This window comes from Eubalaena glacialis, chromosome 10 (assembly GCF_028564815.1).
Source record: "Eubalaena glacialis isolate mEubGla1 chromosome 10, mEubGla1.1.hap2.+ XY, whole genome shotgun sequence".
Classification (NCBI taxonomy): domain Eukaryota; kingdom Metazoa; phylum Chordata; class Mammalia; order Artiodactyla; family Balaenidae; genus Eubalaena; species Eubalaena glacialis.
In genome coordinates this window covers 50,324,391-50,350,042 of record NC_083725.1, presented here as the reverse complement: position 1 = coordinate 50,350,042, position 25,652 = coordinate 50,324,391, and the positions used below count along the sequence as shown (strand labels likewise).

Below are 25,652 nucleotides of genomic sequence, written 5' to 3'. Positions count from 1 at the left end.
ACCCCCACCAAAACCCATCTATATACTACGTACAAGAGACACACTTTAGTTGTAAGGACACACATAGACTGACACTGAAGGGATGGAAAAACTATTCCATGCAAATGGAAACCAAAAGAAAGTTGGAATAGCTACACTTAGACTTTAAATTGACTTTAAAACAAAGACTATAATAAGAAGGGTGTTACATAATGGTTAATCCAACAAGAAGATATAACATTTAAAATATTTGTGCACCCAACACAGAAGCACTTAAATATATAAAGCAAATATTAACAAACATAAAGGGAGAAATAGACAGCAATACAATAATAGTAAAGTACTTTAATACCCCACTTATATCAATGTAGGTATCCAGAAAGAAAATCAGTTAGGAAACTTTAGCCTTAAACAATATGTTAGATTAGATGGACTTAACAGATACTTATAGAACATTCCATCCAAAAACAACAGGATACACATTCTTCTTAAGTGCACATGGAACATTTTCCAAGATAGATATGTTAGGCCATAAAACAAGTCTTAAGAAATTTAAGAGGATTGAAATTATATCAAGCATCTTTTCTGACCACAATGATATGAAACTAGAAATTAATTACATGAAGAAAACTGGAAAATTCACAAACATGTGGAGATTAAACAGCATGTTACTGAACAACCAACATATTGAAGAAGAAATCAAAAGAGAAATTTTTTTAAAACTTGAAACAAATGAAAATGGAAATGTAATGTAACAAAATTTATGGGATGCAGCAAAAGCAGTTCTAAGAGGGAAGTTCATAGTGATAAATGCCTACCTCAAGAAACAAAAAAAGTTTCAAGTAAGCAACCTAATTTACACCTCAGAGAACTAGAAAAAGAACAAATTAAGCCCAAAGTTACTAGAAGGAAGGAAATAACAAAGATTAGAGCAGAAATAAGTGAAATAGATACTAAAAAGACAATAAAAAACATCAATAAAACTAAGATCTGGTTCTTTGAGAAGATAAACAAAATTAACAAACCTTTAACTAGACTCACTAAGAAAAAAAGAGAAAGGTCTCAAATAAATAAAATCAGAGATGAAAGATGAGATATTATAACTGATACCACAGAAATAAGAAGGATCATAAGAGACTACTATGAACAAGTATATGCCAACAAATTGGATAACCTATAAGAAATGGATAAGAACCATACAACCTACCAAGACTGAATCAGAATGACATAGCAAGGAGATTGAATCAGTAATCAAAAACCTTCCGACAAACAAAAGTCCAGGAAACAGATGGCTTCACTGGTTAATTCCACCAAACATTCAAAGAAGAATTAATACCAATTCTTCTCAAAATCTTCCAAAAAATAGAAGGAGAAACTCTTCCAAACATGTTTTATGAAGCCAGAATTGTGCTGATACCAAAAGCGGACAAGGATGTCACACAGAAAAAGAAAAAATACAGGCCAATATTCCTGATGAACACAGATGCAAAAGTCCTCAACAAAATATCAGCAAGCCAAATTCAACAATACATTAAAAGGTTCATACACTGTGATTAAGTGGGATTTATTAATCCATGGGATTTTAACCATGAAAGTATGGTTCAGCTTCCACAAATCCATTAAAGTGATATACCACAGTAACAAAATGAAGGATAAAAATCATATGATCATCACAATAGACACAGAGAAAGCATGTGACAAAATTCAACATCCATTTATAATAAAAACTCTTAACAAAGAGAGTATAAAGGGAAAATACTTCAACATAATAAAGACCATATATGACAAGCCCACAGCTAACGTTATACTCAATGGTGAAAAGGTGAAAGCTAATCCTCTAATATCAGGAACAAGAGAAGGATGTGCACTGCTGCCACTTTTATTCAACATAGCATTGGAAGTCGAAGCCAGAGCAATTAGGGAAGGAAAAGAAATAAATTCATCCAAATCCGAAAGGAAGAAGTAACTCACTATTTGCAGATGACATGATACTATATATAGAAAACCCCAAAGGCTCCAAAAAACTGTTAGAACGAATAAGTTAAGTAAATTTGAGGGATATAAAATCAATACACAAAAATCTGTTGCAGTTCTTTACACTAATAATGAATTATCAGAAAGAGAAGTTAAGAAAACAATCTCACTTACAACTGCCTCAAAAGGAATAAAATACCTAGGAATAAATTTAACCAAGGAGGTGAAAAAATCATATATTGAAAACTATGACATTAATAAAAAAAAATTTAAGAAGACACAAATAAATGGAAAGATATTCTGTGTCCATGGATTGAATGAATTAATATTGTTAAAATGTTCATACTACACAAAGCAATCTATAGACACAATGCAATCTCTATTAAAATCCCAATGGTATTTTTTAGAGAAATAGAACAATCCAAAAATTTGTATGGAACCACAAAAAACCCTGAATAGCCAAAGCAATCTTGAGAAAGAACAAAGCTAGAGGCAGCGTGCTCCTTGATTTTAAATGATATTACAAAAACATAGTAATTAACACAGTATGATATTGGCATAAAAACAGACACAGAGATCAATGGAACAGAATAGAGAGCCCTGAAATAAACCCATGTAAGAATATACAGGAGGAAAAGGACAGTCTCGTCAATAAATGGTGCTGGGAAAATTGAACAGCCATATACAAAAGAATGAAGCTGGACCACTGTCTTACACACATACACAAATATTAACTCAAATTGGATTAAAGACTTGAATATAAGATCTGAAATTATAGAACTCCTAGAAGAAAACATAGGTGGTGAGCTCCTTGACATAGGTCTTGGTAATGATTTTTTTAATCTGACACCAAAAGCAAAAGCAACAAAAGCAAAAATAAACAAGTGGGACTACATCAAACTAAAAACTTCTGCACAGCAAAGGAAACCATCAACGAAATGAAAAGACAATGGACTGAATGGGAGAAAATATTTGTAAATTGTATATCTGATAAGAAACTAATATCCAAATATATAAACAACTCATACAACTCAATAGCAAAAAGCCAAACAATCTTATTTTTAAAAAATGAGCAGAAGATCTGAATAGATATTTTTCTAAAGAAGAAATAGAGATGGCCAATAGGTATGTGAAAAGATGCTCAACATCATTACTCATCAGGAAATGCAGATCAAGATCACAATGAGAGGGACTTCCCTGTGGTCCAGTGGTTAAGACTCTGAGCTCCCAATGCAGGGGGCCTGGGTTCGATCCCTGGTCAGGGAACTAGATCCCACATGCATGCTGCAACTAAAAAAAAAAAAAAAAAAGATCCCACATGCTGCAACTAAGACCTGGCACAGCCAAATAAATAAATAAATATTAAAAACAAACAAACAAAAAAACCCCACGAGATATCACATCATACCTGTTAGAATGGCTATTATCAAAAAGACAAGAAGGGCTTCCCTGGTGGCGCAGTGGTTGAGAATCTGCCTGTCAATGCAGGGGACACGGGTTCGAACCCTGGTCTGGGAAGATCCCACATGCCACGGAGCAACTAGGCCCGTGAGACACAATTACTGAGCCTGTGCATCGGGAGCCTGTGCTCCGCAACAAGAGAGGCCGCGATAATGAGAGGCCCGTGCACCGCGATGAAGAGTGGACCCCACTTGCCACAACTAGAGAAAGCCCTCGCACAGAAATGAAGACCCAACACGGCCATAAATAAATAAATAAAAATTAAAAAAAAAAAGACAAGAAATAAGTGTAAATTGGTACAACCACTATGAAAAACAGTATGGAGTTTCCTTAAAAAAACTAAAAATAAACCTACCATATGATCCAGCAATTCTGCTCCTGGGTATTTACCTGAAGAAAATGAAAACACTAATTCAAAAAGATATATGCACCCCCCATGTTCATTGCAGCATTATTTACAATAGCCAATATATGGAAACAGCCTAAGTGTCCATTGATGGATGAATGGATAAAGAAATTGTGGTATATAATAATAGAATATTGTTCAGCCATAAAAAAGAATGAAATCTCGCATTTGCAACAGCATGGTGGACTTTTAGGGCATTATGCTAAGTGAAATAAGTCCGACACGGAAGGCAAATATTGTAAGACCTCTTTTATATGTGGAATCTAAGCAAACAAACAAACAAACAAAACCCCCCAAACCAAGTTCATAGATCCAGAGAACAAATTGGTGGTTAAAGAGGCAGGGGATGGGGATGGGAGAAATGGCAAAAAAAGTAACATGTCTCACAAGTCCCTTCTAATCAGTTCTTTTCCTTTTCTTCTTGCTGCATGCTTTTGTCATTTAAGTAGCTACTATGTGTCAGCTTTCCCGCTGTGAGGTAAGACAGGGTTTCTAATTACAAGGAACGGATCTGGTGGGGAAGGTAAATATGTAAATAGAGATGGAGGTAAGAGGTGGCCAAGCTGTCCTGGAAGTATGAACAGTGCTTTTGTTTGCTCCTGATCTCATTGTGTTCACATAACAGCTCGAAGGCTGTTTTCATGTTGCTGATCACTTTTATTGAGTGCTTTTCTCTTGAAAAGACTAATGCTTTTCATTCCTTTCTGGGACTGTATTTTACCAAAGAAGCCATGCCTTTCTGCACAAAAACATTACAAGCAATAATCTGTGCTAATTTTCAGCTGTGCTAGAGCATGTGTTACCATTTCTTCTGGATCTGCTCACCTCTGCAGGGGAATCTCTTCCACTAGTGTTTCTGTTTTTCAGCGCTCAATGGATACCTCTTTGGAAACTTCCCCGAGCCTGATATGTGTGTTGGTGAATCGGTGTCCTGGCACCTATTTGGGATGGGGAATGAGATAGACATCCATTCCATCTATTTTTATGGTAACACCTTCATCAGCAGAGGCCATCGGACTGATGTCGTCAACCTCTTCCCAGCCACCTTCCTGACAACAGAAATGATAGTTGAGAATCCTGGGAAGTGGATGATAACCTGCCAAGTCAGTGATCACTTTCAAGGTAAAAAGGACAGAGACCAGTGTAGAGATGCTTACAATGGTACAATTAAACCACACAATCAATGGTGCTCATTCAGTGCCTGCTGTTGGATAGATTCTTGTACGTGTTATATTTAATTAAATATTAAATTAGGAAATTAGGAATTATATTCCTAATTTTTTTTTATAAATTAAAAATTTTTTTATAATTAACTTATATTTAATTAAATATTAAATTAGGAAAATGTATAATGCCTATTTGGCATCTTATCAACAGATATTTATTAATCACATCCCTATGAACCAGGTAAGAGGTGACTGAAAGAAATGATAAGACCTTCTATGAACCTGGAATCTAGTAGTTAAATATAGTTAGACATTTACAAAATGAATAAAACTTGAGGCAGAATGATAAATGCTCTTTGAGTGCTTTATCACTTTGCTGGAGCAGAGAGGCTTCCTGAGGAGGTGGTCCCTAATCTGAGCCTAGAAAGGTTAGGAATTTGATAGATGAAGAAGGGGAAAAAGGCTTTCCAGGCAGAGGAAGCAACATGAACTGCGAAAAACACATGGGCAATTGTAAATAGAATAATAAATTTTTAGCACTGAAAAGGAATTTATAGATAATCTGGACCAATCCCCCATCCAATTCTTGAATTCTCTTTTGGACATCTCTTTTTTAAATTTTTATTTTATTTTATATTGGAGTATATTTGATTTACAATGTTGTGTTAGTTTCAGGTGTACAGCAAAGTAAGTTATATATATTCTTATATCTATTTTTTTTCAGATTCATTTCCTATATAGGTTATTACAGAGTATTGGGTATAGTTCCCTGTGCTCTACAGTAGGTACTTGTTGATTACCTATTTTATATATAGTAGTGTGTATATGTTAATCCCAACCTAGTAATTGTAGCAGCTTGTTTCATCTCTGGGCTGCTCTGTGAGAACATTCTTCCTTGTACTGAGACACAATGCAATGATAGGTACAAAATCCTATGAAAGATGAATGATAAACATTTGTTGACAAATACCTGTTGAATGATTTGGTTCAGGTTCCTTGGGAATAGGTCTTTACTTAGCTGGACCTTAGGCTCATGTCAGAGGAGTGATGAAGGAGAAGCCTTAGAGAGGCAGATTGGGCCCCAGGCAAGCGTCTTTGAATGGCAAGACTAAGGATTGTCTAGAAGGCAAGAGTAAGTCCTTCTAGATCCTTAGGCACACTAGTGACATAATCAGTGCAGTGGTTTAGGAAGATAAATATGATGTCTGTGTGCAGAAAGGACACAATGGAGAGACTCTGGCTACTGGATGCCAGTTAAGAAGCATTGGGAACATTAGAGTTATGACATATTAAAAGTTTGGCCTAACATGGTAAAAACAAGAATATAAAAAGAAAATGTGTCAATGGGATAAACATAGAAGAAATAATGTGTGATTCAACTTGGATACTGACTAACTACACACAGTCACTATGAAGTCAGGGATGCAGCTCTTCAGGGCTGCTTTCATAACATATTTTTGTTCCCATCAACCTTAAGCAAACCTCACATTTGTCCACTGTCCATTTATTCCAGTTAAATTCAATTCAGCAAATGTTGAGCTGCTCAGTTAATATGTATAAGACACTCTCCTGGGAAGACAAAGATGAGCAAGACAAGGTTACTATTCTTCCCTGCTCCTACCCCCAGCTTTATTGAGGTATAATTGACAAATAGGAATTGTATATATTTAAGAGGTACAACTTGATGTTTTGATATACTTGTAAGGTGTGATTACCTTACACTCAAGCTAATTAATATATCTATTACCTCACGTAGTTAAACATTTTTGTTGTGGTGGTGGTGAAAACACTTGAGAGCTCAAAGAGTACAGAGTTTCAGTTATGCAAGATGAATGGGTTCTGGAGATCTAATATACCCCATGGTGACTACAGTCAACAATACTGTGTGGTATACCTGAAACTCCCTAAAAGGATAAATCGTAAGTGTTCTCCACACACGATCCCTAAATCTGAGAAGAAACTAATCAAGGCATTAGCAGCCATTTGAGATTAGTAAGATTGCTAAACGTGGCCAGTAGTTGTGGACATAAGCTGGAATACGTTACTGAAATACAATGTTTCCTAAATTGTCCATACCCTCAGAAAAAAAATGTTTAAAAATTAGAAGATACGTATAATTCAATTTTAAAATTAGTAATTACCTCTAGAGATAATGGTGTCACATTTTGATGAATATCCTTCCTATTTTCTAGACCTTAATATATAAATGCTTATGTTATATATAAAATGAAATCAATCTATTAATACTGCCCTGTAGCTTACTTTTTCCACTTGTTAATACACTAAGAAATAAATTTATATGTCAGTGAATATAGATCTACTACATCATTGTTAATCCTTCCAGTTTCCTTTGTAAGGAGATTACAATTTACTTAACCAACAGTCTTTATTAACACTTATATTTTCCCTATTTTTTGCTAAACACTCATAAACATCAATTTATAGAAATGTTTGTACTTTGTCTGACATTTGCTTGGGAAAACTACTAGATTTAGAATTCCTGGGTTGAAGAGTTTAATTTTTTTTAAGCTATGGACATATATTGCCGAATTCCCCTTTAGAAATTGTTACTCTTCACTCACAGTGTGTGAGCATTCCCTTTTCCCTGTTCATCTGACAACACTGATAATTACTAGTCTTTCTAGTCTTTACCAATCTCATAAATGAACAACAGTATCACTTGATTACTATTAAGGTTGAACTTTTCTTTTTTCTTCATTTGTTCCTGGTCAGTAGTATTTCTTCTTTGAATAACCTATAAATGTCCCTTGCCCATTTTCTATTGGGATATTTACTTTTTTCTTTCTTATTTATCAAATGTATTTACATATTAATCTTTTGTTATATGTGCTAAAATATCCCCCTACCCACTGTTTATTTTTTACTTTTAACTTTGTTTATGGTCCTGTTTTCCGTACAAAAGTTTTAAATGTTCATGAAGTCAAACCTATCATTCTTTTCCTGTATGATTTCTTTTGGAGCATTTATACCTTAGCTCATGGCTTTCCTCTCTTCTGCAGCTGGCATGCTGGGGCAATACAATGTTGGTAACTGCAAAAGTGGTATTTTTCACCCCAAGATGAAGGGTCAACAGAGGCACTACTTTATAGCAGCTGAAAAAATTCTTTGGGATTATGGTCCTCAAGGCTATAACAAATTCAGTGGTCTTCCCCTAAATGCCTCTGGCAGGTAAGCTCTCTTTGCTGGTGTTTCTAAGCCTCTCATAAGAGAGGCATCTATTAGGCTTTTTGCTGTGATCTCATTTGTAGTCTAGGCACTGCTCTTATGAGCACATACTGCATAGATAGCATAATGGCATCACTTAAGGAGCTCTGAGCCCTGTAATGTGTACAGCTGAGAAATGGTGGAGTATCTATTGCTTCGTGATTTGCTGGCTAAATCAAAGCCCTAGATTCATTCATTCATCAAACATTTTATGAGCATCTACTATGTGCAAGCTGCAGCGTTACATGCCATGAGAAATACTAAGCTGACAGAGAAGAGAGTAAGGTGCTTGTACATATGAAGCAGACAGTTTTGAAAAGGGAATATGGCAGGACTCTCTCTTTTTGTTTTGTTTTGTTTTGTTTTGTTTTGGCCGCCACGCGGCATGTGGGATCTTAGTTCCCTGACCAGGGATCCAACCCGCGCCTCCTGCATGGAAACACAGGGTCTTAACTACTGGACCACCAGGAAAGATCCAGCAGGACTCTCTTTCAATGGAGATGAACTAGTCAAGGAAGGTTAAACTTTTTGGCTCAAGAACAGCCTGATATAACTTAAGCCCCCTCTACCCAGAACTCCTCTTTCTCCCTGTCCAGTATAATGCCATTTTTCCCTTCAAACTCTAACTCTAATGTCACCTCTTAAGTAAAGCCTCCCCTGACATCTGAATAATTTTCTCTGGGCTCCCGCAGCATATAGTATTTTTTCAAATTGAATCTAACAATTCATTAAGTGGATGCAGACTCCTGTGACTTCTTATTGTAGAATCATATGCAAAGATGTCTGCGAAAGCATTATAAAATGTACAGTGTGATACCAACAAGTATTGCTATTATCTTATAATCCTTTTTTTTTTTAACATCTTTATTGGAATATAATTGCTTTAGAGTGGTGTGTTAGTTTCTGCTTTATAACAAAGTGAATCTGCTATACATATACATATATCCCCATATCTCCTCCCTCTTGCCTCTCCCTCCCACACTCCCTATCCCATCCCTCGAGGTGGTCACAAAGCACCGAGCTGATTACCCTGTGCTATGCGGCTGCTTCCCACTAGCTATCGATTTTACATTTGGTAGTGTATATATGTCCATGCCACTCTCTCACTTCAAACCAGCTTACCCTTCCCCCTCCCCGTGTCCTCAAGTCCATTCTCTACGCCTGCATCTTTATTCCTGTCCTGCCCCTAGGTTCTTCATAATCTTTTTTTTTTTTAGATCCATATATATGTTTTAGCATACGGTATTTGTTTTTCTCTTTTTGACTTACTTCACTCTGTATGACAGACTCTAGGTCCATCCACCTCACTACAAATAACTCAATTTCGTTTCTTTTTATGGCTCAGTAATATTCCATTGTATATATGAGCCACATCTTTATCCATTCATCTGTCGATGGACACATAGGTTGCTTCCATGTCCTGACTATTGTAAATAGAGCTGCAATGAACACTGTCGTACATGACTCTTTTGGAATTATGGTTTTCTCAGGGTATATGCCCAGTAGTGGGATTGCTGGGTCGTATGGTAGTTCTATTTTTAGTTTTCTAAGGAGCCTTCATACTGTTCTCCATAGTGGCTGTATCAATTTACATTCCCACCAACAGTGCAACAGGTTCCGTTTTCTCCACACCCTCTCCAGCATTTATTGTTTGTAGGTTTTTTGATGATGGACATTCTGACTGGTGTGAGGTGATACCTAATTGTAGTTTTGATTTGCATTTCTCTAATGACTAGTGATATTGAGCATTCTTTCACGTGTTTGTTGGCTATCTGTATATCTTCTTTGGAGGAATGTCTATTTAGATCTTCTGCTCATTTTTGATTGGGTTGTTTGTTTTTTTGATATTGAGCTGCATGAGCTGCTTGTAAATTCTGGAGATTAATCACTTGTCAGTTGCTTCATTTGCAAATGTTTTCTCCCATTCTGAGGGTTGCCTTTTCATCTTGTTTATGGTTTCCTTTGCTGTGTAAAACTTTTTAAGTTTCATTAGGTCCCATCTGTTTATTTTTTTTTATTTCCATTTCTCTAGGAGGTGGGTCAATTAGGATCTTGCTGTGATTTATGTCATAGAGTGTTCTGCCTATGTTTTCCTCTAAAAGTTTTAGAGTGTCTGGCCTTACATTTAGGTCTTTAATCCATTTTGAGTTTATTTTTGTGTATGGTGTTAGGGAGTGTTCTAATTTCATTCTTTTACATGTAGCTAGCTGTCCAGTTTTCCCAGCACCACTTATTGAAGAGACTGTCTTTTCTCCATTGTACGTTTCTGCCTCCTTCATCAAAAATGAGGTGACCAGATGTGCATGGTTTATCTCTGGGCTTTCTATCCTGTTCCACTGATGTATATTTCTGTTTCTGTGCCAGTACCAGACTGTCTTGATTACTGTAGCTTTGTAGTATAGTCTGAAGTCAGGGAGCCTGATTCCTCCAACTCCATTTTTCTTTCTCAAGATTGCTTTGGCTATTTCGGGTCTTTTGTGTTTCCATACATATTGTGAAATTTTTTGTTCTAGTTCTGTGAAAAATACCATTGGTAGTTTGATAGGGATTGCCTTGAATCTCTAGATTGCTTTGGGTTGTAGAGTCATTTTCACAATGTTGATTCTTCTAATCTAAGAAAATGGTATATCTCTCCATCTGTTTGTATCATCTTTAATTTCTTTCATCAGTTTCTTATGGTTTTCTGCATACAGGTCTTTTGTCTCCTTCAGTAGGTTTATTCCTAGGTATTTTATTCTTTTTGTTACAATGGGAGTGGGTAAATGGGAGTGTTTCCTTAATTTCTCTTTCAGATTTTTCATCATTAGTGTGTAGGAATGCAAGAAATTTCTGTGCATTAATTTTGTATCCTGCTACTTTACCAAATTCATTGATTAGCTCTAGTAGTTTTCTGGTAGCATCTTTAGGATTCTCTATGTATAGTACCATGTCATCTGCAAAGGGTGACAGCTTTACTTCTTCTTTTCCGATTTGGATTCCTTTTATTTCTTTTTCTTCTCTGATTGCTGTGGCTAGGACTTCCAAAACTATGTTGAATAATATTGGTGAGAGTGGGCAACCTTGTCTTGTTCCTGATCTTAGTGGAAATGGTTTCAGTTTTTCACCATTGAGGAGGATGTTGGCTGTGGGTTTGTCATATATGGCCTTTATTATGTTGAGGTAAGTTCCCTCTATGCCTACTTTCTGGAGGGTTTTTTTAATCATAAATGGGTGTTGAATTTTGTCAAAAGCTTTTTCTGCATCTATTGAGATGATCATATGGTTTTTATCCTTCAATTTGTTAACATGGTGTATCACACTGATTGATTTGCATATATTGAAGAATCCTTGCATTTCTGGTATAAACCTCACTTGATCATGGTGTATAATCCTTTTAATGTGCTTTTGGATTCTGTTTGCTAGTATTTTGTTGAGGATTTTTGCATGTATGTTCATATCAGTGATATTGGCCTGTGGTTTTCTTTCTTTGTGAGATCTTTGTCTGGTTTTGGTATCAGGCTGACAGTGGCCTCATAGAATGAGTTTGGGAGTGTTCCTCCCTTTGCTATATTTTGGAAAAGTTTGAGAAGGATAGGTGTTAGCTCTTCTCTAAATGTTTGATAGAATTCGCCTGTGAAGCCATCTGGTCCTGGGCTTTTGTTTGTTGGAAGATTTTAAATCCCAGTCTCAATTTCAGTGCTTGTGATTTGTCTGTTTATATTTTCTATTTCTTCCTGGTTCAGTCTCAGAAGTTGTGCTTTTCTAAGTATTTGTCCATTTCTTCCAGGTTGTCCATTTTATTGGCATATAGTTGCTTGTAGTAATCTCTCATGATCCTTTGTATTTCTGCAGTGTCACTTGTTACTTCTCCTTTTTCATTTCTAATTCTATTGATCTGAGTCTTCTCCCTTTTTTTCTTGATGAGTCTGGCTAATGGTTTATCAATTTTGTTTATCTTCTCAAAGAACCAGCTTTTAGTTTTATTGATCTTTGTTATTTTTTCCTTCATTTCTTTTTCATTTATTTCTGATCTGATCTTTATGATTTCTTTCCTTCTGCTAACTTTGGGGTTTTTCTGTTCTTCTTTCTCTAATTGCTTTATGTGTAAGGTTAGGTTGTTTATTTGAGATGTTTCTTGTTTCTTGAGGTAGGATTGTATTGCTATAGACTTCCCTCTTAGAACTGCTTTTGCTGCATCCCATAGATTTTCGGTTTTCGTGTTTTCATTGTCATTTGTTCCTAGGTATTTTTTGATTTCTTCAGTGATCTCTTGGTTATTAAGTAGTGTATTGTTTAACCTCCATGTATTTGTATTTTTTACAGATTTTTTCCTGTATTTGATATCTAGTCTCATAGCATTGTGGTCAGAAAAGATACTTGATACGATTTCAATTTTCTTAAATTTACCAAGGTTTGATTTGTGACCCAAGATATGATCTATCCTGGAGAATGTTCCAGGAGCACTTGAGAAGAAGGTGTATTCTGTTGTTTTTACATGGAATGTCCTATAAATATCAATTAAGTCCATCTTGTTTAATGTATCATTTAAAGCTTGTGTTTCCTTCTTTATTTTCATTTTGGATGATCTGTCCATTGGTGAAAGTGGGGTATTAAAATCCCCTACAATGATTGTGTTACTGTTGATTTCCCCTCTTATGGCTGCTAGCCTTTGCCTTATGTATTGAGGTGCTCCTATGTTGGGTGCATAAATATTTACAATTGTTATATCCTCTTCTTGGATTGATCCCTTGATCATTATCTAGTGTCCTTCTTTGTCTCTTGTAATAGTCTTTATTTTAAAGTCTATTATGTTTGATATGAGAATTGCTATTCCAGCTTTCTTTTGATTTCCATTTGCATGGAATATCTTTTTCCATCCCCTCACTTTCACTTTGTATGTGTCCCTAGGTCTGAAATGGGTCTCTTGTAGACAGCATATGTACAGGTCTTGTTTTTGTATCCATTCAGCCAGTCTATGTCTTTTGGTTGGAGCAGTTAATCCATTTACATTTAAGGTAGTCAACGATATGTATGTTCCTATGACCATTTTCTTAATTGTCTTGGGTTTGTTATTGTAGATCTTTTCCTTCTCTTGTGTTTCCTGTCTAGAGAAGTTCCTTTAGTATTTGCTGTAAAGCTGCTTTGGTGGTGCTGAATTCTCTTAGCTTTTGCTTGTCTGTAAAGCTTTTAACTTCTCTGTCAAATCTGAATGAGATCCTTGCTGGGTAGAGTAATCTTGGTTGTAGGTGTTTCTCTTTCATCACTTTAAATATGTCCTGCCATTCCCTTCTGGCTTGCAGAGTTTCTGCTGAAAGATCAGCTGTTAACCTTATGGGGATTCCCTTATGTGTTACTTGTTGTTTTTCCCTTGCTGCTTTTAATATTTGTTCTTTGTGTTTAATAGTTTTTGATAGTTTGATTAGTATGTGTCTTGGCGTGTTTCTCCTTGGATTTATCCTGTATGGGACTCTCTGTGCTTCCTGGACTTGATTAACTATTTCCTTTCCCACATTAGGGAAGTTTTCAACTATAATCTCTTCAAATATTTTCTCAGTCCCTTTCTTTTCTCTTCTTCTTCTGGGACCCCTATAATTCGAATGTTGGTGCATTTAATGTTGTCCCAGAGGTCTCTGAGACTGTCCTCAATTCTTTTCGTTCTTTTTTCTTTATTCTGCTCTGCAGTAGTTATTTCCACTATTTTATCTTCCAGGTCACTTATCCGTTCTTCTGCCTCAGTTATTCTGCTATTGATTCCTTCTAGAGAATTTTAATTTCATTTATTGTGTTGTTCATCATTGTTTGTTTGCTCTTTAGTTTTTCTAGGTCCTCGTTAAACATTTCTTGTATTTTCTCCTTTCTATTTCCAAGATTTTGGATCATCTTTACTATCATTACTCTGAATTCTTTTTCAGGTAGACTGCCTATTTACTCTTCGTTTGTTTGGTCTGGTGGGTTTTTACCTTGCTCCTTTACCTGCTGTGTGTTTCTCTGTCTTCTCATTTTGCTTGACTTACTGTGTTTGGGGTCTCCTTTTCGCAGGCTTCAAGTTCATAATTCCCATTGTTTTTGGTGCCTGCTCCCAGTGGCTAAGGTTGGTTCAGTGGGTTGTGTAGGCTTCCTGGTGGAGGGGACTAGTGACTGTGTTCTGGAGGATGAGGCTGGATCTTGTCTTTCTGGTGGGCAGGACCACGTCTGGCGGTGTGTTTTGGGGTGTCTGTGACCTTATTATGATCTTAGGCAGCCTCTCTGCTAATGGGTGGGGTCGTGTTCCTGTCTTGCTAGTTGTTTGGCATAGGATGTCCAGTACTGTAGCTTGCTGGTCATTGAGTGTGGCTGGGTCTTAGGGTTGAGATGGAGATCTATGGGAGAGCTTTTGCCATTTGATATTACGTGGAGCCAGGAGGTCTCTGGTGGACCAATGTCCTGAACTCAGCTCTCCCACCTCAGAGGCACAGGCCTGACACCTGGCTGGAGCACCAAGACCATTTTGGGAAGTCTGAGGTCTTCTGCCAGCATTCAGTAGGTGTTCTGTAGGAGTTGTTCCACATGTAGATGTTTCTGATATATTTGTGGGGAGGAAGGTGATCTCCACGTCTTACTCCTCCGCCATCTTGAAGGTCTCCCCCAAGGTTTTTCTTTAAGTTCACTCTTTCCCTTACAATCCAGTAGCATGTATTATTTAATATTCAAAATTTTCCAAGATATTACTTCCTCTAAGCTGTGGTTTTTATGAATCTGAAGTGGCTCCTCCACTGTCTCTTTCCCTTTCTGCCAACTGAAGCAGAAGACTCTGAGGCTTTAGAACAGGGCAGTACTCCTCAACATTGTCAAGGTCATCAAAAATGAGGAAAGTATGAGAAATTGTCACAGCCAAGAGGAGCCTATGGAGACCTGAAGACTAAATGTAATGCTGTAACCTTGGCTTCCCATGGCCATCCAGGCCAGCATCCCCAGCAAGGATCTATCCTATAATCCTTTTAATGTTTGAGGGAGTGTTTTAAAAATTGTCTTTGTGGTCAATAAGATACCCTTTGTATCTTTCATTGTAAATTTCATTCATTCATTCATTCTTCCACCAAACCAATGCACTTGAGGCTTGCCTAAAGAATTTGTGTGGACCATATATGAAAAAAGTCTTTGATATGAACATTCTCTATTGACCAGTATTTCTCCATAAACAAAATAATGAAAATTAACATTGAAAATTATTTCTTAGAAGCCTTCCAGAATTCAGAAGTTCCTTATAAAATATGAAATATTAAGCTATATTCAATCAATATTTAATGTAATATGTGACAGCACAATGTACTAAGTGACATAAGGGATGCAGGGAGGTCTAAAACAATGTTCCCAATCTCAGGTAGAGAAAGAAGCTGAATGCACAGGAGAAGAGAAGTGATTTTGCAAGTTACAAATAAGATTTAGATGAGTTGTCCAGACAGTGAGTTCTCTGCGCATTCAGAGAGAGCTATGATAACCAGAAAGACTTCACAGAGGAAGTGGAACTTAAGTAGGGTCTTCAAGAATGGCAGAATTTATATAAGTGAATTGTAAAGAGAGGGAAATTTTAGATGCAGGGGTTAATGCAAAGCATCTGCCATAAAGCAGAGTGATTAGATCAGAGAGTGAATGACTGGTGTGGGGGATTTACATGGGGAACAGGCACTTACATAGAGCAATGCAGAGAGAATTGTGGTAAACTGGATATCCATTGCAGAGATCCTCCAATCATTTGAACTTTACTTGATTGGCAATTGGCAATTGGAAGCAACTGAAGATTTTGGAGCAGGTAAAATGACAATAAAAATTACTATTTTGGGGCTTCCCTGGTGGCGCAGTGGTTGAGAATCTGTCTGCCAATGCAGGGGACACGGATTCGAGCCCTGGTCTGGGAAGATCCCACATGCCGCGGAGCAACTAGGCCCGTGAGCCACAATTACTGAGCCTGTGCGTCTGGAGCCTGTGCTCCGCAGCAAGAGAGGCCGCGCCACTTTCCGCAACTAGAGAAAGCCCTCGCACAGAAACGAAGACCCAACACAGCCATAAATAAATAAATAAATAAATAAATAAATAATTTTTAAAAATAAAAAAAATTTAAAAATTACTATTTGAAGATTAATGTAGTAGTAGTGTGTATGCTGAGAAAAAAACTGAATGTATGGACACCAAGGGGGGAAAGCTGTGGAGGGGTGGGGTGAGATGAACTGGGAGATTGGGATTGACATATATACACTAATATGTATAAAATAGATAGCTAATAAGAACCTGCTGTATAAAAAAATTCAAAAAAGTAAAATGCAATTTAAAAAAAAGGTAAAAACAACAAAAAGAAAGACTGAGCCAATGTGAGATAGAGGATGCTGCGTGCACAGTTAGGTGGTTTATATAATGGTCCAAGCACAAGGTGAGGAGGACATGCATGTACTGGGGTTGTGACCGTGGGAAGGAAGGAAAGGAAAAGATGAAGAAATGAAGGTGAAGAAAAGGAAAGGTGCAAAATGAAAGGTTACAAAGTCAGGATGAACAAGATAGATGAGGCAGAAAAAGAAGACAAAGCCTGCACATCTGCAAGAGTGATGGCACCATTGACAGAAACAGAATAGAGATAGTACTAATTGGAAGTTATATTATCGTATTTCACAACTTTGAAACTTGGTATTTCATGTATATAGTTTGTATGGTAACTCCATTGATTAAATTATTTGATTAACTAGACACTCCATTCCTTAATCATGCCAGATATCAAAGCATACTATATGCAGAGTCTATTCATATTGACATCAGCAAGAGATAGAGGGATGCTTATTCTGCAAAGAAACCAGTTAGCTCTTTGTTACTTTGTAGGACACCATTCTGGGACTCCAATATTGGTAATTAAGGAGTTTGCCTGTGCCTTCTTCAGTTGCTGGACCTCTGGGGAAGAAAGTACAATGGCTAAGAGAGAAATGAGCTTGAGCATCAAACAGCTTCTGAAGACTTTTAAGGCTGGTTGACTATTTCTGGGAACTTTGTTGAAGACTGTGCTATCTTTTCTGGAGATGTGGGTGGATAAATGGGCTAAAGGCAATACAATAAAGCTCCATAATTAAGGCACTTGGTGGATATGCAGAGGTGTAATCTCAGCCAACTTCCTATTCTTTCCACAGTGACTCTGAGCTCTACTTCACACAAGGGGACAACAGAATAGGAGGAAAATATTGGAAGGCTCAGTATATAGAGTATGTTGATGCAACTTTTACTCGAAGAAAAAGACTCTCTGAGGCAGAAGCCCACCTTGGAATTCTTGGTACAGTGAAACCATCTGTCATGTTTTGAACAGGGGAAATGTTTTAGTAGGACATGCACACCTAACATGGAATGACTCTTCTCCTGCTCCTATCCACTTCTCTCTTTTCATCCTCTTATCCCTCCTTCTCTTAATATTTCTCAGGTCCCATCATCAAGGCAGAGGTGGGTGATACTCTGTTAGTGACCTTTGCTAACAGAGCCGACAAGGTCTACAGTATTTTGCCCCATGGTGTGATCTATGACAAGGCCTCTGATGCAGCCCCAAATGTAGATGGTAAGTCCCAGCCTCAGCCTTGGGAGGAAACAGGATGAGTGAGCAAAGGACTTAAAACTGGACAGACCTGGTTCAAATCCTGGTCCCTTTACTTACCAGCCCTGTGAGCTTGAGCAGCTATTTCAACTTTCTGAACCTTATTCTTCTCACCTATCAAATGCAGATAATGACACTCACCTCATAGGGCTTTGGGAAAGGATGGAGAGAATTTAGGACAGGGTCTGGCCCACAGTAGGTACTTAGGAAATGTTAATGCCTTTCCTTTTCCCTCAGTAATGTAATAAATCTCAAAGTGAGCTACTTTCACAGTCACCCCCACTTCTCTAAGATGGAGAGCTTTTCTGCTGCATTTGGATGGGATCTGTGGCTGAAGGCTGAAAGGGAACTCTGATTTCCAATGTTTTGTTGAAATCAAAATCTTACATGTGGTCTTTACTTTGTCTCTATCGACAAATATTTATTTAAAACCAGTATTATGTGCTTACCATCATACACGGCCTCTCCCAATCACAGAGTATGTAGCACAGGCTCTCTACATGTAAGAAAGGCAGCTTCTACCCAGTGGCTGCAGGAACTATCCTTCCATTCATGATACTGCTTTTGGGAAACTCCTGGTCGCGTTGGAAGCCTTCCCCATCACTACAACAGACATCATGACTCCTGGGATACTTACTTCTTCACGCCCAAGTATGAGGTCAGTCACAGTCCAGAGCAGGTGATGGGGAGGGGACAGAGAAGGAAGGAACGGAGGGAGTATTCCCCCTCTCTACACCCACCCTCCCCTCCCCCTGCCGCAGCAACATTTCCTGTGCCTGTAGTCTCTTCCTTGGTCAAAATGCTCACAATGACTTTTGTGTGTGTGCAGAAAGAACACTAGTGACAGTGCAAATGTCCACATTTTCTATTGTTTAACTCAGAAAACTTACTGGGCACCTTTTTGCAAAGCTCTGGACAAGATGCAGAAAGTCTCTGGCCCCAGTCTAGTTGGAGAGATTCAATGTGTTCATTTGGCAATATAATGTGAGGGTTAAGTGCAAAGTCTTTGGAATCAGACAGCCCTGAATTTGAATCCCAGATCTGCCATTTATCAGCTTTGTTACCTTGGGCCTTCGCTTACCTCCTCTAACTTGTAGTTATTTGGGTTATTCCTAGTGCAACCTTCTAGATTTCAAACTCTTTAAAGATAGGTCTCTTGTTTAACTTTTTGGGGTGTCCTCTGCAAGGCCAAGTATAATATATTCCACATGGAGGGTACTCAATGATATTTTATGAATTTACATTTATATATTAATATATAAGTGGGCAATTATCACTCTTCTAACATTTGCTAAGCCTGGTAGATGAGTAAGAAGTAGTATCTGTGAAGATATTAAATGTAATCTGTGAAGAAGATAATCCTTTGATATAAGCTTCTATCTCATGAAACAGCAGATTGTGGCAGTGGCCTCCCTGGTAGGATACAGTGAAAACAACTGTCCTTCCACAAAGTACATCATCAGAGAGAGACACACCAGGGCTGGAAGACCCAGTGTGACAAGTTTAGTGTTCTTGGCTGTTGCTTTGAATAACTGTTTCATTTATCTCCTCAGGATTTCTGAAGCCAGGGGCACACGTTAAGCCAGGTGAAACTTTCACATACAGGTGGACGGTGCCTGAAAGCGTAAGCCCAACAGCTGATGATCCCCCCTGTCTGACCTATCTTTACTTCTCAGCTGTTGAGCCAATCAAGGACACCAGCTCTGGCCTTGTAGGGCCTTTGCTAGTCTGTAAAAAGGGCATTCTCAATGCTGATGGGACACAGGTAGGCCATCAAAGGTCACCAAGTTCTTCTCAGGGTTGTATGTGAGAGAGATCAGTAATATGGATAGGGAGTAAATATTAATAAAGAGTCAGTTACAAAAAGTGATTTTTCCTCATTGCTCTTGAAATTGACTTCTACGAAATGAGGATTTTATTTTATTTTGTTTTTCCTTAATTTAAGATCTGAATTTTAATTTAAGGTAATTTTAATGTAATTAAAATTTTAATTTTCAGATTTTAAATGTAAATTCTAGATCTGAAAGTTACAGATGCCCACCTAGAAAACCAGGATTTCTGCTTGTTGTGGCTGGAATTTGGTGGGTCTCTTTCCCTGTGCATTGCTTTGATTCTAGAAGCTTCAGAGATCTATATGAAATGCAAATTGGGAACTTTTTGGCGGGCAAGTTTTCTCAAACTTGGCCACACATTGGAATCACCTGGGGACCTTTTAAACATCCTTTATTCAGGTGTTCCAGACCAATTAAATCAGAATCTCCAGGTGACTCCAATGTGCAACCAAGTTTGAGAACCCCTGTAGCTCACCACCATAATCTCAAAATTAGTCACTATGACCGAAGGAACAAGAAAGCAAGTAGATTGTTTCTTGCAAGTCCCAACTTAGAAGTTTCGATTAAGCCACACTGATTAGTGTGGCAAAGCATAGCATTTCAAGCTATGTCTGCATGATATTAAACACATTGATGAAAAGAGGAAAAGCCAGCCATTTAACCATTTTAAATTACTTTACCAATCAGAAATAGCAAGCTATTTATTTAAATGATATATTTTGTAATATTTGGCATTAATCCTAGTTCTGTAGAGAAAAAGAACCATTAGGATGTGTATATAGATAGAAAGAAAACTATTATAAGGAGTTGGCTCACATGACTATGGAGGATGACAAGTTTCAAGATCTGCAGGGTGAGTCACAGCAAGAGACCCAGGAGACCCAAAAGGCCAGCAGGCTCAAGACCCAGGAGGAGCCTGTGTTTAAGTTTGAGTCCAAAGGCAGGAAAAAGCTGTTGTTCCAGTTCAAAGGCAGGAGGAACCCCCATTTACCTGTGAGAGGGTCAGACTTTTTGTTGTTCTGCTAAGGCCTTCAACTGATTGGATGAGGCCCACCCACATTAAGGAGGGCAATCTACTTTACTCAGTCTACTGAATCAAATGTTAATCTCATCCAAGCACACCCTCATGGAAACAGCTAGAATAAGGTTTGACCAAATATCTGGGCACCCTATAGCCCAGTCAATTTGGCACATAAAATTAATCATTACACAGGGTCCTATCACCTACCTTCTAACCTTCTCCTGGGCTAATATCCCACTTTTATAGACCCAGTTACATTCCAAATAACTCTCAGATGATGATGTTCTTCAACTGAACTCCTTTCAATGGTTCTTTCTCATCCTGTGTACAATTGCAATCACAGTTAATAACAGTTAACATTGAGTACTTAGTATTTGCCAGATGTTGTGTTAGTGTTTTACCTATAGTATCTAATTTACCTTCCAAAAAAACATGAAGTAGGGACTACTCATATCCTCAGTTTGCAAATGAGGGAATTAGGCTTAGAGAAGACAAGTCATTTGTCCCAGTTTTCACAGCATTTAAGCAGAATGGCACTAGAACCCAAGATCTTTTAAAATATATTTGACCCCTTGTCCCCCCCCCTCAATTTTTTATATTGTATTTTGAAAAATTTTAAGCCTATATTGTTTCTTTCCATAGCCAATGATCTTAAATTATTGCCTTCTAAAACACCATGTGATAAAAGCAGTAAGTGTACATAAGGTATAGTAAGAACATAAAGCAAAGAATACCCTTATCTTCAATGAAGAGTTAAAGCTTCACAGGGGTGGGACAGCTAAGCTGACCCTTGAAGTTGGATTACAGTGGGAGACCATCAAAGTTGAGGGGGTACACGCATAAAGGACAGAGGCTTGCTGAACATAGCAAGTTCAGATTGCTGCAAGGATCTTGGCCTTACTTCAGTCCAAGTGCCAGGAGGGAAGGGCTGAGAGATGAGGCTGAACAGGTAGGCAGGGACTGATCACTGTGAGTTTAGATTGTATTCTCCAGATTAAGTAGAGAGATATGATCAGATGGCACTGCTGAGGATCCCTCTGGAGCAGGCAGCAGGATGAAGGGTAGATTGGAAGGGAGCACGTTAGAGATGGGAAGATGGTTGGGGGACAGAAAATACAGTTACCTCTCTGGTTCAGTTTTAAAGAAAAGTAGATTTCAGCAGTTCAAGATGCTGTTTGGTCAGACAGGCTCAAAAAAGATGGATTAGGAATATACACAGTGGGAAGTAATCCCTGAATATCAACTCGAATTAACATAACATAGCGAAGTCCATGGGTTACATGAATTCATTATTTCACTCGAAAACACCTATTGAGCGCCTACTTTTCCAGTCATTTTTGTTGGAGCTGGGGATACAGAGAGGGACCCAAAACTTCCCTACTCTCACAAAGCCTACATTGCAGTGGGGCAATATCAAAAAATATAAGTGCATAAATAAAATATAACTTCAGGTGGAGATAAGTGCTATGAAGAAAAGTAAAGTGTGGTAAAGTAAAGTGAGTGAGTTTGCAGGTAGGATGCAAGATGAGTGACTGTTTTGTATAGGGTGGTCAGGGAAGGGCACTCTGAGGAGGTGATGTTTGTGTAGGGAATGGAACAGAATAAAGGATTGAGCCAGGCAAGACCTAGGAGAACCTTCTAGACAATGGGAACAGCACACACAAAGGCCCTGAGGCAGGAATGAAGTTGGTGTGTTCACAGAAGAGCAAAAGGCCAGGGTAGCTGGAATAAGTTAGGGGGTGATACATGGAGATGAGGCCAGAGAGAGAGGCCGAGGCCAGGACTTGGAGTCTAGGGTAGGGAAAATAAGACAGTGATGACCAGCCTGAAAATAGGAGTACCACAGGGAAGGAAAGCTTCTGAGCAACGACTTATTTCCTCTGAGGAGGTCACATGGACAGGGAGAAGGATATAATGAGGAAGATGAATTTGTTGGGTGTAGAATGAATTTATCAGAAACCTGATTTACAAAATGACCTAGTAAATCTATGGCTGACATTGACCCTAATTTACTTTGTGTTACTTTGTGTTAACTTTGAAAGTGAAGTAGAGCTAAGAAGTCCTCCAAGCTGTACTTTAATACATTCATTTCTTTCTTCTCTATAGAAAGGAATAGACAAGGAATTTTACCTATTATTCACAGTCTTTGATGAGAATCTGAGCAGGTATCTTGATGAAAATATTCAGAAGTTTACCTGGCGTCCCTTCAGTGTTGACAAAGACGACAAAGAGTTTGTGAAGTCCAACCGAATGCATGGTATGAAAAACGTTTTTCCCTCCTGTAAAGGAAAGTCATAATTGCATTTGAAGTGAAAATGTTTGGAATGCTTTAACTATCTTAAGTTTGGTTTCTTGGGTATTGTTCTTGGTCATGAGTAAAATATTTCGTGGCTTCAGACTCACAAGGTATGGTGAAACCTCCCTATCTCGAGAGATGTGAAACTTAATTAATACTTCCAAAGCACTTTATTAGCCTTAGATAAAGCAATACAAAATTTGAACTAGCAAAGATCACAGTACATCATAAATGTAGAAAATTACTGACAAAATGCCCTCCCTTGGGTTTGCAATAATGTCATTAAGTCTGATAATCCAGGTGATAATTGGAGATAATTATTATCCAGCAAGGCATCTCTTATCAAGTTGTATGTATAACTATCTAAAGTGTTAATTTGTAAAACATTAGCCATTCCTATCCAAGGTCTTCATGTAGGAGAAATTAGTTAATTACCCTTCTCTGTCTCTTTTATATCAGTTGTTAACAATAGAAAACCTACATTGTAATTGGTGTGAGTAACATAGGATTCTTGTTAGTCTTGGAGAGATTACCCAAGGTGGCAGAGTAATGCACAAGAGTCCAAACTCAAATGGCCAGCAGAGTGGAGTCAACAAAAATGCCTAGAGGGAAGGGATCAAGATGGTGGCGTAGGAGGATGTGGAACTCATCTCCTCCCACAAACACATCAAAAACACATCTACATGACATGATACTATACATAGAGAATCCTAAAGATGCTACCAGAAAACTGCTAGAGCTAATCAATGAATTTGGTAAAGTAGCAGGATAAAAAACTAATGCACAGAAATCTCTAGCATTCCTATACACTAATGATGAAAAATCTGAAAGTGAAATTAAGAAAACACTCCCATTTACCATTGCAACAAAAAGAATAAAATATCTAGGAATAAACCTACCTAAGGAGACAAAAGACCTTTATGCAGAAAATTATAAGACACTGATGAAAGAAATTAAAGATGATACAAATAGATGGAGAGATATACCACGTTCTTGGATTGGAAGAATCAACATTGTGAAAATGACTTTACTACCCAAAGCAATCTACAGATTCAATGCAATCCCTATCAAACTACCACTGGCATTTTTCACAGAACTAGAACAAAAAATTTCACAATTTGTATGGAAACACAAAAGGCCCCGAATAGGGACAGCAATCTTGAGAAAGAAAAATGGAGCTGGAGGAATCAGGCTCCCTGACTTCAGACTATACTACAAAGCTACAGTAATCAAGACAGTATGGTACTGGCACAAAAACAGAATGGATCAATGGAACAGGATAGAAAGCCCAGAGATAAACCCATGCACATATGGTCACCTTATCTTTGATAAAGGAGGCAAAAATATACAGTGGAGAAAAGACAGCCTCTTCAATAAGTGGTGCTAGGAAAACTGGACAGCTACATGTAAAAGAATGAAATTAGAACACTCCCTAACACCATACACAAAAATAAACTCAAAATGGATTAAAGACCTAAATGTAAGGCCAGACACTCTAAAACTCCTAGAGGAAAACATAGGCAGAACACTCTATGACACAAATCACAGCAACATCCTAATTGACCCACCTCCTAGAGAAATGGAAATAACAACACAAATAAACAAATGGGACCTAATGAAACTTAAAAGCTTTTGCACAGCAAAGGAAACCATAAACAAGACGAAAAGACAACCCTCAGTATGGGAGAAAATATTTGCAAATGAAGCAACTGACAAAGGATTAATCTCCAAAATTTACAAGCAGCTCATGCAGCTCAATATCAAAAAAACAATCAACCCAATCCAAAAATGGGCAGAAGACCTAAATAGACATTTCTCCAAAGAAGATATACAGATTGCCAACAAACACATGAAAGAATGTTCAACATCATTAATCATTAGAGAAATGCAAGTCAAAACTACAATGAGATATCATCTCACACCGATCAGAATGGGCATCATCAAAAAATCTACAAACAATAAATGCTGGAGAGGGTGTGGAGAAAAGGGAACCCTCTTGCACTGTGGGTGGGAATGTAAATTGATACAGCCACTATGGAGAACAGTATGGAGGTTCCTTAAAAAACTAAAAATAGAACTAACCATATGACCCAGCAATCCCACTACTGGGCATATACCCTGAGAAAACCATAATTCAAGAAGAGTCATGTACCACAATGTTCACTGCAGCTCTATTTACAATAGCCAGGACATGGAAGCAACCTAAATGTCCATCAACAGATGAATGGATAAAGAAGATGTGGCACATATATACAATGGAATATTACTGAGCCATAAAAAGAAAGGAAATTGAGTTTTTTGTAGTGAGGTGGATGGACCTAGAGGCTGTCATACAGAGCGAAGTAAGTCAGAAAGAGAAAAACAAATACCGTATGCTAACACATATATATGGAATCTTAAAAAAAAAAAAAAGGTCATGAAGAACCTAGGGGCAAGACAGGAATAAAGATGCAGACCTACTAGAGAATGGACTTGAGGATACGGGGAGGAGGAAGGGTAAGCTGTGACAAAGTGAGAGAGTGGCATGGACATTTATACACTACCAAATGTAAAATAGATAGCTAGTGGGAAGCAGCCGCATAGCACAGGGAGATCAGCTCGCTGCTTTGTGACCACCTAGAAGGGTGGGATAGGGAGGGTGGGAGGGAGGGAGACGCAAGAGGGAAGAGCTATGGGGATATATGTATATGTATAACATTCACTTTGTTATAAAGC

At 37.8% G+C, this 25,652-nt stretch overlaps 1 protein-coding gene across 1 annotated transcript in view; it reads left to right on the top strand.

Moving 5' to 3' along the window:
* HEPHL1 (hephaestin like 1) overlaps positions 1–25,652 on the top strand; it is a 97,116-nt gene that overhangs the window by 31,169 nt on the left and 40,295 nt on the right. Inside the window, exons 5-10 of the mRNA XM_061202701.1 lie at positions 4,688–4,942; positions 8,007–8,175; positions 17,337–17,476; positions 17,621–17,752; positions 19,342–19,553; positions 22,748–22,898. Coding sequence (XP_061058684.1) covers positions 4,688–4,942; positions 8,007–8,175; positions 17,337–17,476; positions 17,621–17,752; positions 19,342–19,553; positions 22,748–22,898 — 1,059 coding nt within the window. The remainder of the gene's footprint in view (positions 1–4,687; positions 4,943–8,006; positions 8,176–17,336; positions 17,477–17,620; positions 17,753–19,341; positions 19,554–22,747; positions 22,899–25,652) is intronic.